This window comes from Falco rusticolus, chromosome W (genome assembly GCF_015220075.1).
Source record: "Falco rusticolus isolate bFalRus1 chromosome W, bFalRus1.pri, whole genome shotgun sequence".
Classification (NCBI taxonomy): Eukaryota; Metazoa; Chordata; class Aves; order Falconiformes; family Falconidae; genus Falco; species Falco rusticolus.
Window position 1 is genome coordinate 7153996 of NC_051209.1, and position 14260 is coordinate 7168255.

At 47.4% G+C, this 14260-nt stretch overlaps 1 protein-coding gene and 1 long non-coding RNA gene across 2 annotated transcripts in view; one reads left to right on the top strand and one right to left on the bottom strand.

The window, feature by feature from the left end:
• Positions 1-9870: 9870 nt before the first annotated feature.
• On the bottom strand, positions 9871-12646 carry LOC119140826. The gene is made up of 3 exons (XR_005101737.1): positions 12444-12646; positions 10968-11093; positions 9871-10263 (listed from the first exon to the last, which is right to left on the bottom strand). It is a non-coding gene; the product is annotated as an uncharacterized LOC119140826 (long non-coding RNA).
• Positions 12647-12758: 112 nt separating this feature from the next.
• The window catches only part of LOC119140822 (methyl-CpG-binding domain protein 2-like), a 40507-nt gene continuing 39005 nt past the window's right edge, over positions 12759-14260 (top strand). Inside the window, exon 1 of the mRNA XM_037372459.1 lies at positions 12759-12993. Coding sequence (XP_037228356.1) covers positions 12881-12993 — 113 coding nt within the window. The 5' untranslated portion in view covers positions 12759-12880. The remainder of the gene's footprint in view (positions 12994-14260) is intronic.

A 14260-nucleotide genomic window follows, 5' to 3' on the forward strand; every position in this document is an offset into this window, starting at 1 on the left:
GCCTTTGTAACCCCATGATCTGTAAATTGAAGAGCTAGAAGCACAGACTGGTTCCAAATGCTGTAATCGGGAAGGTCAAGATCACTGAAAGAAACTGAACAGTTCACTTCACCCCTATAGGTAAAACACCATTTGAAAAACTTGTTAACATATTAAAGAAACAGGTGCTATAACAAGGAATAGCGATTAATAACTTTGTTATATCCAGTATCACACACATACAAGGAACATCATGCAATGGCAGCGTAAAGATTTATATGAAAAAGGCACAGTGAGGGTTAACTCTTCGACCGAGCAGTTTTCCCCGGAAAGCCGAGGAGCCAGGCTGGGCACCGGCCCAAGGGCAGCGTGACCGGCACAGAGCCCTCCCGGTCCCCAACCTCACACAGCAGCCGGCAGGCCCGCACGGGCAAGGCCCAGCCGCAGCAGGCACCCCCAACCCCCTTCCCCTCAGAAGGGCTGCCTAAAGCAGCACAGCCCCTTCACTACGCCAAGAGGGTACGCCAAGAGGGTACGCCAAGAGGGTACGCCAAGAGGGTACGCCAAGAGGGTACGCCAAGAGGGTACGCCAAGAGGGTACGCCAAGAGGGTACGCCAAGAGGGTACGCCAACTAACCCATCAGCCCTGCCCAAGGACCCCAACCCCTACCAGCCGCTCCTGCAAGCTTCCCCGCGCAGCGCTTTTTAAGGGACCGCGTCCCTGTGCAAAATGGCGGCGCGCAGGCGCAGTGGCGGCAGGCGCGGCGCGAGCGGGACTACAGCTCCCGGTATGCCCCGCGACGGGAAGGCGGGTGGGGATAGTCGGTGTCCGCTTCGTGCCGCATAGGTGAGTGCGAACTGCTGCTGTGTTCTCTCTCTCCTGCCCTGAGCCCCTACTGGCGGGGCCGCTTCTGTCGGAGAGTGGTGTGGGGGGCTGCTGGGGGGGCTGTCTCCGCGGCGGGGAGGGTCCCGCCAGGTAGGCCTCCGGCTCCGCCGCGTTTTCGGTGGTCGACTTGGCCCGTCAGCGCTCCCCGAGCCGGCCGCGGGTCGGGTGGGCCCGGCCAGGTCCCACCTCGCCGGAGGCGCCGTGAATTTGTGCCCGGCGGAGGGTGGGTGATGCGATGCCTTGAATAGAATATTCCACCAGGAAGAGTTACTGACTTCAGGCCAAAACTGTGACTTCATATCTACTAACATCTGCTCTTTGTCACATTAATAAGCAGTACTGATCCCTGGTGTGTCTTTTGTGAAGGTTATAGCTGTTTCTAGGAGCAAAAGTATAGCTGTTCCCATTTTCAGTGTGACATTGAATATTTGTTAACCACATATCACAAATACCAGTTTCTTTTTTTATTTGGCAGGAGTATTAACAGCTTGCTTTACTTGCTAAGTGTGGGATCTGGTAGTGAAAAGCAATAGAGATCCTTGCTTCAGTCAGGTGAAATATTTTCAGCAGAGTTCAGGGAAGCATTAAGCTGTTTGTTGAAGTCTAGAAGGATTTCATTTGGGATTATGTCACCTAAGCTCAAGAAAGGCAATGAGGTATGTATTTCACTTTGCCTAAGATAGTAAATTTAGATTTGGTGATCCAAGTGGTCTGTACCAGGCTTACTTCCTCTTTTTTCGGTGTTCCCCATAATCCACTGTAAAAACTGGAAATGGAGATTTTTCACAAGTGTGCCCTTTCTTTTATTCTAGCAACTGTGTCTTTCAGAAGCCTTGCCTAGAAGAAGTCTTCCTGATTAACAACTCACTGAGTGTAGGAGAGAAGATGTGACAGGATGCAGGCGAGAGCTCCTTAGGAGATTGGTAAACATAAGTTCACGGGAGTTATTCCAAATATGAATATGCTGATATTACCTGGTCCTGCCACAGCTTACTTTTGCTGGTTTTGAGTAGGCATTAAAATGTTTTCTGTTACCATCAGACCTGCTGTAGTTAGTGGAGAAGCAAGTTTCTGGAGTAGTTCTATACGCCCACACTGCACATACTCCACCAAGGCAGTAAGTGGTGACAAGGAGTTGCTGCAAAGTGAAGAAACAGACCCATGATTTTACAGGGCCTCTGTGTTTGGATTTGAACTTGGCTCTCTTTGCTCTTTCTGACTTACACTCGTGCATGATCAGGGTCTGTAAATATGATTTAATGTTTCTTAAACGGTTTGCAAGCATAATCTCCTTTGAGCTCATCTGTTGTCACGCAGCATCCTTCACCTTTGTGTTTAATTGCTGTCTGTGAGTGCTTGCTGTAGTGATTCACAGTTTCTCCAGGAACTAGGTATGAGAACTCTCAGTATTAGTGAGCAGTTCCTAGCATTACAGGAGTTTCCTATTTCCTTGTGAGAGGCCCCTCTTCCCCTCTGTGAACTCTCCCTTTGTTACAGATTTGCTAATAAGTTAAGATTGATTGACTTTATTTGATTGATTATTTGATTTTATAAAATAATTTTATAAAATAGAAATATAGAAGGATAAGAAATATATTTTAATGAAACTCATAGTTATATAGTAAAAGCTGCTATGAGATCCTCTGTACATCCCGTACCAAGGCCAGAAGAATGGGCTAGAACCATTGTTAAAACTTAGGTAATAAATTTAGGGTTTGAAAGGTTTTTTTGTAGTTAACTAGTCTTTCGTATGTAGAAAGTGTATTGAAATGTCAGAATATAGGATTAATGGGAACTGGGGAGAGTCGACTGGAACAGCTTGTGGTTACCTGCCAAGAAACCGTGAACTTTAGTAAAAGGTAATTCCGGCAGGGGGAGATCGCGACCACCGACTCATATACCACCTACCCAAATCGTACCCCAGACCCATTTCTGGACCTTTCTAAGCTCTACTGCGCAGAATCGGATATGGGAGGAGAATATGTTAATGATTTATGGGAAATATTATGATTATGCATGAATACTTAATGAATATGTATGAATAAGTTCTATATATGGTGTATGATTCTGAAACTTGGTGTGCATTGATCGTGAGAGGACTCGCTCACGCACCCGGCCGTCAATAAAGAAGTGTCTGCTTATCTACATCACATTGGTGTCGATAAGTTCTTCATTCCAAGATTTTGGTAACACCTTGAACTCCTCAGAAGATTATGAACAAAAGCTGGAGAAATGCCAGTATGTGCTAGTTTATAAATAGTGAGAAGATTTGCAATCAGTGTCAAAGTGGATTGAAAGTATACGGAAAAAATCAATTAATACATTAATTGCGTATGTTTAAATTTACATGTTCCTCTGTAATAGCTCACAAATAATTCATTTAAAATGTGGGGTGTCAAGAATGTAATGGTCTCAAAAATCAGTTACAGAATAATAATTTTTATTTCTACTTGAATCTTAGTCAATCCACCAAGGGCAATTACATCCGTATGCTTTACCTCATTATAGCCTGGCATCCCCAACTGCTAGATGCTTATTATTGTATAACTTTTCCAGTTCATAAATGTGAATTCAGTATCTGTTTTTTTGCACAATCTAGATACTGTGGAGAAGGGATAATTCAGGAAATCCCTAGTAAAATTATTCCTTTTATGTATCTTCCTGAATATCGAAACAAATGGGACAAAGCATTACAATCTTACAAGCTGTTAGAAAGGATTGACCAGGTAATATGATAATTTAATACTGATATGGAGAAATAGTGTGAAATGGGGATAATGGACATCGATTGTGATTGTGTCTGCTCAAGGAATGTGGGTATGGTGACTAGTCATGGGTGCGGTGTCTGGTCACATAGGCACACAGCTCTGAGGAGACAACTACAGTTTTGAGGAGACCTGCCCCTCTTCCTCTAACAAAGGGGAGACAGGGAGACGCTGCCCTTCTTTCTCTAACAAAGGGGCTATTTAAAAGAGAATGAGAAAAAGATGAGAGACATTCAAATGCTATCTAGAGGGAGGGAGTGCTAAGTCTCCTTGCTGGAGAAGATTGGATGGTCACAAGGACATGAATCACCTGAAGAAGATCGGATGGCCACAAGAACAGGAATCACCTACAAACCTGCAAGACCACCACATTCCAGGCAAAGGACTGATAAGCTAATTAACATACGAAGCGGGGTTTAGGTAACGAATATTTATAGGCGTTAATTGAATATTCATTTGTTTCATTGTATAAATGTGAGATGGTTCGTCACTTCGGGCATGCACGCTTGTGGAGGAGCGATCCCCCGTGCATCTGCGCGCAATAAACATACCTACTTTATAACTTTCGAGTTATAGAGTCTAATTCCGCACGTCAGTTTGGCGAGCCAGGCAGGAGGATTTCTGCTCGGCTGAGGGACCAGCTGCGGAGCGGACGCTCCTAGGCGCGCCCCAGGAGATTTCCTCGGAGGAGCCTCCTCTTCTCAGCTGTTCACCCGGGAGCAGGAGAGAAACCCCTGGATCCACGGATAAAACGGTATGTTTAGTAACGGGGCGGCTGGTGAGACGCACGGAGACGTCCGGCGCGCAGCGTAGTCCCCAGGAGGAAAGGTACCTTGGGAGGGGGTTTGCTGACCAAGGGGTGGCCGCTAGCGATCTTGAGGGCAGATCGAGCAAACCCGAGGTTACTGCCATTCCTAAAAGCCCGGAGGCCTCGTGACGGAAAGCGGGGGGTGGGACGGAATAAGGCGGAATCTCACAGGAACAAGAGGGACCTCACAGCAAAAGTAAAAGGGAAACTTTTGCATAGGAAAAAGAGGAAGCTAAAAACTTCCTTTAGGTTGTCTTAAGAATTGGGGAATTCCTGGAATGTAACAACTGAAATAGCGCTCTGTGTCTTGTTTGTTCTATGTGTTGTCTTGTTATGTGTTCAAAACTCGGAGTTAGAAATGTGTGTTGAAAAATAATAATATTCTGGTAATTTGTGGCAAATAGCGGAAAACTTAACACTCTGCTTAAGACCAGGAAAAATTTGTTTTTGTTTGTTTTTTGGCAATTGTTCATTGAAATGCATACTTTGTGAACTGTTAGTGTTCCTAAAAGTTGTACATAAGTGCACGGTACCGTATAACATACTGCTTGTGTGACTGCGGGCTGCCCGGAGTGTGAATGGTGTGATTGAGATGCGCATTTTGATTTTCCGTGTATAGCTTAATTATTTTGACTGAGTGTGAGTGCAAGAGTGCTTGAGACAGGCGTTTGAGTGCAAAACGAGTAAGAAGCTCTATCCGCGTTTCCGACCTTGGGTGGCTAAGGCGGCCGGAGAAAAACAAAGTAATTCAAATTGCAAAATGGGAAATGGAAGGAGTAAGCCCTGTGAAAAATTGCCCTTGGGTTGTATATTAAAACATTGGAGTGATATCGTAGGACAGGGTGGCACCGAAAATAGAAGGAAATTGGTTAAATATTGTAATCGGTGGTGGCCTTTGTATAAATTGGGGAGTGATGCGAAATGGCCTCAGGAGGGAGGAACGTTAGATTATAACACTCTCCTGCAATTAATGTTGTGTCTGAGAAGAGAAGGAAAATGGGACGAAGTATCGTATGCAGACATGTTCTTCGTCCTCCGGGACAAACCTGAGTGGCAAAAGGACTGTGGATTAGTACCCCCTCGGGACCCTATGGTACTAGCACTAGAAAGAGTGTGGGATTAACATCACCTGATCTTTGATTGTGGCTCTAGAAAAGGATAGGAAAAACCTGAGACCTAAACTAGAAAGATGTCCTTGTTGAAATTTTTGTGTTAAAAAGCTCAGGTTGCGGTTCCTTCTGTGGAGCAACCAGAATGAAACTTTGGAGTTATAGAGTCTAATTCCGTACGTCAATGGTATGGGACTGATTTCATCAAGAGTTTTTGTTGACCTGCTCATGTTAAACCATACCCTGGTGATATCCTTACAACTAACTGGAAGTTGCATGTAACTACTGCATGTTTTCCTATTTTGACTGCATTTGGGAAATCCTAAGGTGAATGGCTGTAAAGTCCTGCAGCCTAAACACAGTACGGAGTACCTTGCTTTGTGTGTGGCCTTAGTAATGTTTACAATCCCCTCCTGTTTATCCCCAGAACTAAGTTGTTTTTTTAATACTGAAACAATCAAAATTGATCCTCAAAGGAAACACTGCATTCTTGGTTTATTCTCCTATTATGCTTCTCTTTGAAAAATTGAACAAAATATAGTAGTAGTAGTAGTGTGAAAAATGTAGAATTTATTTCACTATGTAAATCTAGTGTTTCTTTAAGAACACCTTTCTGTACTTAGATGGCTTCCTGACCAGGTGCTACTTGCCCAATATGCTGGTCTTAGAGTGAACTGCTAATTTGCCCCATATTTGATTTTCTTTGAGTTTGGCTCTATAAACTTCTACAAAATCTGAAATTACTAATATTACAACTATATGGTCAACCAGGAAAATACCTCACTGCGGTGAATGAAGAGACGGGACGCAGCTTGATGCAAGCAAATGTCAATTTATTGTACAGAAGCACGAGTTTTTATACACTTTCAGAAGCTGCGCGTTTTAAACAGATTGGTTCTTGAAGCTAAGCATCGCATACTAGGCAATCCCTGATTGGTGGTTAACTACCAGCAATTAACCGCAAGGTGTTACCTTTCCTTGGCGCCATCCCTCTCCCACTCCCCTGTGCTCTGTAAACATGTCTCATCATGTTAATTGTTGTCTAGACAAGCTCGAGCACATTCCCCTCAGCTAACTGATTGCCACGCATGGTCCTAGTTTCCAGCCCGCTCCTGCACATACAGCTAACTCCTATGGTGTCTAGCGTATGCACCTGGGAGGTAGGAGATTTGCTCAATTCTGAGCAGGAATTGGAAGTTCACTCAATCAGAAACTAGTGACCAATACAGAGTTGAATCTTTGGATAATTTCTAGTCTGAACAGGGTGACCTGAGAATGCATAGTAAGGGAAATACTCACTGTGAAAGTATCTTATTAAAAGCAACAAGGTAAATTATAAGCAACTTTAAGGAGATTTTAGTCTATGGTAAAAGATGCTTCAGTATGATAATACCTGAGTAAGTGGCCTGTTTTTTCACAGATGCTAAATAAAGGGCAGATCTTACTGGAATGAACAGCCAAATTCAGCATTTTTTAGAAGACATAAGCTTGGGTTTCTCTCCTATGGAATTCTGTTCTCTTCAGTTAAGGGGCTTGATAACCTAGCTGGCTGTCTCATTCAAGATAGTATTAAACCTCTTTTAAGCAAGCTGTCTAATGAAAGAAAGCAAACGAGTAACACCCGCTCAGAAGACTCCAAATAAATCTTCATTTAAGGTTTAAATCTATATCATAAATACAGAAGTATCTTCTAACTTATCTATAGATAGTTTTCAGTATCTTTCAGCTTACCCAGACACGTTTACGAGAGCCTGATGCTGGTGACATCTGCTTTAGATAGAAACCAATTGATCCTTTCTTGCTGCTAGGAAGATTTTTGAGGTTGGAGAAGCAGACACTGAGAAGGGTAAGATGAAATGGTAGATCTACATCTATCATCTTTCGAAAGAGTTTCATTAGTATATCAACCAATGGGGATAAAATGTTGCTGCTTTCTAAAAGAAAAAAGGTTGGAAAAAAGCAATGTGTATATAATCAAAAGTGACCAAATAAGGTTGATTGAAATAGTGAAGGACAAAGGTAAACTTATAACTCCACATTCTGAACTTTCAACGTTTTGCATGTGCACAGAAATAAAGAGATGAGTCATATGTAAGAATTGAGTATACAGTACTATTCTTAGCAATATGAGAATATTTGTAACTCCCATCTTTATACCCTAGGGAAACCTTTATTCATCTCAAACCATGAATTCCTGAAGTATTAAATTCTGAACACTGCTAAAGGCTTCCAAAATAATCTGTGGATATATAGTCGTTAAGATGTTCATTCTGCCCTGTCAGGTATGTTCTCAACTAAATAACAGGCTTTTTTCCCCCCCCATCCAGTAAAAATGCTTAATTTCACAGCTGTGATGATTACTTTATAGTATGTACTTAGGTTAGAAAAGAAGAATTACAGAATAGAAGCCAAGCTGAATAGATTTGAAAAATGATCCAATTGTACCAAAAAGGGCCTTTACAGAGCCGTGTCGGTATATACCATTACCCCAACACTGGTAATAACAGTATGGTTTATTGGAGTTTGTATGACTCTATGAGCTGACAGTAATTATTAGTCTCCTCCAATGTAGAAGTCCAGTAGCAATTTTGAAGTGAGAAGCTACACGGAATTTCAACAGCTTCTCTAGGCCTGTGAGAAATAATTTGGGAATTGAAGTCAGGGAACAGTGATTCAGTGTGCTGATACAGCAGTGATTCAGATTTATTTCCTTACCCCAATCTGAATGAAGTGTCAAATGAATTGCAATTGCTGGTTGGAAAGCTTAAGTCTGAGAAGGGTGAGAGTCTTTATGTTATTAATTTTCAGAGGTACATCAAAAAGATGTTTTATTACATAATGAAACTGAGAACGTAATTCAAATCCCTAACAGAGAAAAGCAGATTATTAATCTGGGAAGCAGCCTCCAGTCACCCTTTCCCACCCCACCAAGAAATTTACTGCAGGGAATCCAGCCAGACTGGGTTAAAACATGGTAGTAACATAGAAGTTATGCCTGCAGTGGATTTCTGTATGGTTTTAGCATATGTCATCAAACAGAAAAGTTTCCAAATATTAAGTGTAGGGAATATCACCATGACATTACGTGACGGAATTGTACAGAGAAGTTAGGTGGTAGCAGTACAAAGTCGATACTTTCAAAAATTCTAAGTTTACCTTTTCCAAATTTCTGAATGAGATGAGGTGGAATAGGACACTGACGACTTTCCCGGTTAAACCATTTATCAGTTGAAGAGAACTGACAGATGGTCAATCTTACTGTGTGCGGTTGTCTTCCATCTTTGTATATTCTATGGAGCATTAATGGGCACAAACCAATTAAGTATTTTTCAGAGGGTCTATGGAAACTGTCACAGCATCTAGGTTACTAAGTCAAATTAAATATTACAGATCTCTCCCACCTTCTGGCTTTGGGTCACTGATTATACAGGCAAATTTGGGTCCTACCTGGTTCCCTTAATTACCCGTAAGTTAGAAGTTCAATACAATGTGAATACTATCTCCCAAGAGTCTTAGCTGAAGTGAATGTGAAAATTAAGTGGGTCAGTCTGCAACATTGCCACGTTTCAGTATTTAATACATTAGAAGCAGTACAGTCTATGCAGTTATACCCTGTACAATCCTCAGCTTTTAGCTTTATGCTTTTCAAGGAATCATCCCCCCCGCTTTAGCAGTGAAAGGTTAGCACTTCAAATTTTGTGATTACTGAGCAGTGTCTGAGATGCAGATAAAAGACTGCTTGCCCACAGTGTTAATGCCACTAAAATGGACATATCTATTGTGAGACTTGCATAGATAGGGGGACAGAAAACTTTTAAGAACTGTAGATGATTTTAAGGCTAAAGAGAGTCACAGGATAGAAAGGGAGGATAGGGAAGTCACAGTAGTCAAGACAGGAGTAAATGCATCCTCTCCTGCTATGCTGGTGTTTTTGTAGAGTATCTTGGGCTTGGATACTTCTTCATCCCGCAACTACCTCTATCATCTACTTTTCTTCTCCCCGAATCTCTTCCTTCTTTCCTCATTTGTTTCTTAACCTCTGCATGCTTTCTCCTAAGGAAATCTGTTTCCCAGCTAGGTGGGCTTTCACTTTTACATTATTATTATTTCCCCTGCTAACACTGCTCATGTGAAAAGCAGTAATCAGTGACAATGCTGGTGTATCATTTAAGAGATACTGGAGAAGATCCCCCCACTTGAAGGCTTCAGCATTCCATCCTCGTTGCTTCACCTTTGCAAAAATATTACTGCAGCCAGTATTTAAGAAAAAAATGTTCCTAAAGAACTACACAGGCATAATCCTAACATAGTGTATAAATCCCATATAACACCAGCAGGATATGTTTAGTGCTGGACCCAGAATGCAACCAAGCTTATTTTATGAAATGCTGACGTTGTAAGTAGTATCATCATGCTATGAGGCTCATTTTAATAAAAACTTTTAGAGCAGGAAAATCCCAAATACTGTTGCACTGTTGCACACGTGTGCACCCGCACACAGAGTTTAACAGAAAGCATTTGGCCTCTACTGGAAAATTGTTAATTTTGTACCTGTAACCTTGTACGACATTTCCCTGTATGGAGTTAGATCTTCCCCATTAACCAGGATCAGCTGAGGACACTTCTCCTTAGCATCCTTGACAGACATCAGTTTCTTAACTCCAAGTTTTCTGGCTGCATAGTTACAGGTAACTACAATGTATTTCTGTTGCACACCTAAAAATAAATGTTTTTTAAAGTTTAGGTTTTTTTGTACTTTACAGAAGACTACAGTACGTTCATGCTGCTGCAAAGCATACGCTTTGATCAGAACGCCATGCCACAGAACAAGCAGACAAAGCAACACAACAGTCTTATTTTACAAAGACCACGAGAAGGACAGATCTCTTGATTTAATTACTGGATGGTAAGAACATTTTAAAACCTTATAGATGTTTTTTTCCCATTGTATGGTTGCTCTCAATTTTGGGCCTTTTTAGGCAACCTACCCATGAAAGTGCTCTTTATGTAATAGTCATTTTCGGATGTACTTTCTTCACTGATCATAAGACACTACCGACTGCCTCACATTCCTTCTTAACTCCTGGGTGAAATAAAGCGTGCTTTAAGCGTGACTGTGTCAAAAGGCTCTGGCTCACTTGGGGAGCTCAGCCCTCTCTATGCCCATGTTATAAACCAGCTTCAATCCCCAGAACTGCTCAGACACGTTGGCAAGTGCCTGTACTTGTGCTCAAGAGGATTTATTAACATTGTAGTCAGAGCCACACAGAGTCTAGACTGCACCTTGCTCACTCTGGATGTGGTTACAGGCTCTGGCGTACCTCACCACACAGTCACATCCTCAGTTTACTCACATCCTTAGTTTTTTTTTTCTGCCTGAATACACATAATCTCCAAATTAACAACAAAGTAACTCAAACCTAAAGGCTTGTCTCTTAATTCAGGATTACGGATAATTTCTACTTGTGCATAAAAGCAGTCCAAGTCAATGTGCACAATCACTCTGCGTGCTGCGCTTCTTGCTGATATGGACTTGCTGTGGCCTGCTGCGGGGAAAGCAAATGAACAGATTAAAAATTACTCGCCAATTTACATGCAATGTTACAATTTTTTAAAAAGTTAATTCAGAGTAATAAACATATTACAAGAAGACTATAAAATTTACAAGTTTTATGCTAATTCTCGCATTGCGTTAATTCTAGGATTACTTAAAGAGTGTAAATTGTCCATAACAACTAATCACTCCCGGTTTTGGGGGGGTCAGTTGTATTTGTTTTTCACTGAACTGGTTTAGAACATCACTTTACTGATACAATATCCTTTCACTGAAACTTCTTTTTAATGTATTTCTGTAAAATAATCTGGTCTTGTCTTTGCTTCAGACAGCTCTATCAGATATTTGCCTTTCCCAGAGGTGGCCAATGAAGATGGCAAATCTCCATCTGACAAACAGCAAACCCTGCTACAAAAACAAGCCAGCCAAGGTTAAAAAAAAAAAAAAAAAAAAGAAAGGAAAAATTTAAGAAAAAAAGGTGTTTATTTCCCTGAGGTGAAAATAACCCCATGAGCAGATACAGTCCAGCCGCAAGCCCGGTCCGTGTGCCCTTCTGGGGGCGCGGCCCCTGGCCGCGAGCGGCACCACGGCGGTAACGCCAGCCGGAGCGGCCGGGGCTATGGCTGCCCAGGAGAGGCTCTGCCCCGGGACGGCGCCACGGGGGAGCTAGCCCTTGCCGTCCCTGCCCCTCCGAACCCCACGCGTGTCCCCGGCTAGCGGCAAATGGGGGGGTGCGGGCGCGCCGCCGCCACCGCTCCCCTCCGCAGCCAGCACCATTGCTCCCCGCCCCGCCGCCAGCTGCGCTCACATGGGGCGGGCACTGCGGCCCCTTCGCGCTGCGCCCGCCCCGGGGAGGAGGCGACCGGCCGCGCCGCGCAGGTCCTAGCGCCGCCGCCGGGGAGGACCGGGGCCTCCGCAGCCGGCCGGGCCTCGGCACCCCGAGGGGACGCCCCCGGGTGGCTCTGAGGGGGACGCGGGGGACGCAGAGCCCTTCGGGTGTGCGCTTTGGGCTTTGCGGCGGGGCCGCCGGGGGTTTAGGTCGTGGTGCGAGGCCCGAGCTCGGCAGGGCCGGCAGCCCCCGGCCGGGTGAGGGGAAGGCGGGCGGGGAGGGGGGCGGAGGACACAAATAAACTGAACGTGGGGGCTGCGGGGGTGCTTTGTGCATGGGCACCTCGGCGGAGAACACGGGCGAGGGCGGGCTTATGGCATGCCGGCATCCCTGCCCCGGTGGGTTCCAGCGCCGCGGCGGCGTCCCCAGACCGGCCCCGGGCGCCCACCGCGCTCCCTCACGCTGGGGGCCAACCGGGACGGGACGCGCCACGGTTTCCTCCCTCCCCAGCACCTGCCGGCGCCGTCCCGCTCCGGGCTCCTCCAGCCTCCTCCGCCGCCGGGGAGCCGGAGCCCTGCCGGCCCGGCGCAGCTCCCCTCCGTAACGCGCTCCCTCAGGCGGCCGCAGGCGGCCGCGATGGCCGCCGGCGGCCCGGCACCGCCGCTGCCGCTCTGTCCTGCCTACGGCGCTCTCTATGGTCGGTAAGGTTGGCCGCTCTGGCCCCTCTAGGCCGCTGACACGGATTCCGGGGCTCGGCCGCGGAAGCGGACGCCGGGCGAGAGCTTCGCCGGCTGCGCGCGCAGCCCGTGCTCCTGGCGCCGAACAGCGCGCCGCGGCCGCCATCGCCAGGGGGTCCCGGCCCCGGCCGTGTCCGGGAACAATAAAGCTCTTGTTGCGAGTACCGGGGGAATCCCTTCCTCCGCTGCCGCCTCGGGCCTAGCGCCCGGTGCATGGAGAAGCAGGGCAGGATGGACTGCCCCGCGCTGCCCCCGGGCTGGAAGAAGGAAGAGGTGATCCGCAAGTCGGGCCTCAGCGCTGGCAAAAGTGATGTCTATTACTTCAGGTACGTGCCGGCCCATGACAGCCCGCTTCACCGGCGGGACGGCGCCGGCCCGGGTGGGGACCGGCGCCAGCTGCTCCGCCGCCCGGCCCCGCCATCTGCTCCCCGGGTTCCCCCTTGTCAGGGGCGGCGGGGAGGGTCGCGGCCGGTGCCCGCCCGCCTGTCGGGGGCCGCGGGGAGTCCCGGTGCCCGTCCGCCTGTCAGAGGGCCGGTCCCCTCCTGCCGCCCGCCTGTCACGGAACCGCCGCCGCTCGCCTCCCGCCGTGGCTCGGCTGCCGGGGCCGGCTGAGGGGCTCGGTCCGCTCCCGCCTGTCAGGGGCCGGGGGAGGATGGGGCCTGTTCCCGCCCGCCGCCGCCCGCCTGTCAGAGGGCCGGGCCCCCCCCGCCGTGGCTCCCCTGTCAGGGGCCGCAGGGCGGCCGAGCTCGGTGCCCTCCCGGCGCCGCCCGCCTGGCAGAGGCGGCTGCGGGGAGAGGCCCTCATGGCCGCGCTGAGGCGAGCGGCGGTGCCGGCGGAGGGGGCGGACGGGCGGCTCTCCTCAGGCAGCCCAGCCCCGGCGGCGGCCGTGGGGACCGGCTGGCTGAAGCCTGCGGGAGCCGTGCGGCTGGCGGCGGGGGTCTCGGGGAGAGGCGCCCGCAGGGTGGGCTGGCGGCTAGCCCCCCCTCCCCCGCCCTCCGCCGGGGCTCCTTCTGCCGTGTGGGCAGGAGCCCCGGGCAGCCAGCCGTACAGGTAGCGATGCTCCGTGGTTCCCTGCCAGTGCTGGGCTGGCCGGCTGCGGGGCTGACAGCTGGGCAGCCGGGGAGCTAGTGAGGCTTGCAAGGAGCCCCCCTGCCCGGTTTTCCTTTGGGAGAGGGGTGCTGGTGGTGCTGCGTGCTGGCCCGCCACAATCCACCCAAGCCCGGCTTTTCAGTAAGAGCGGGGTCAGCCTAAAGGGAACACCCCCCTGCATTTAAACTAAGAGTTGCCATGATCTATATCCAAGAGGTCCAACCAAAATAGTTAGCTCATAGGCGGGATGTGTGCACCCCACCCCCTGCCCCAAATTAATTAGGAAGCTTACCATTAGCAACAACAGCTGAGATTTTAGCAAAGTTAAGGGCACGCAAAAATCGGAGAAGTCTTGCCACTGCAAAATGCTCTCATTATTACTGCACAGGTTATAGTAAACCCAAGAAAAGCAACAGCAACCTGATTTCGTTTCACCCTCCTGCTTGCTTTCAGAAACTGAAAGGATAGCTCTTTTCTCAAGGGAGAAATCAAATAAATTCTGAA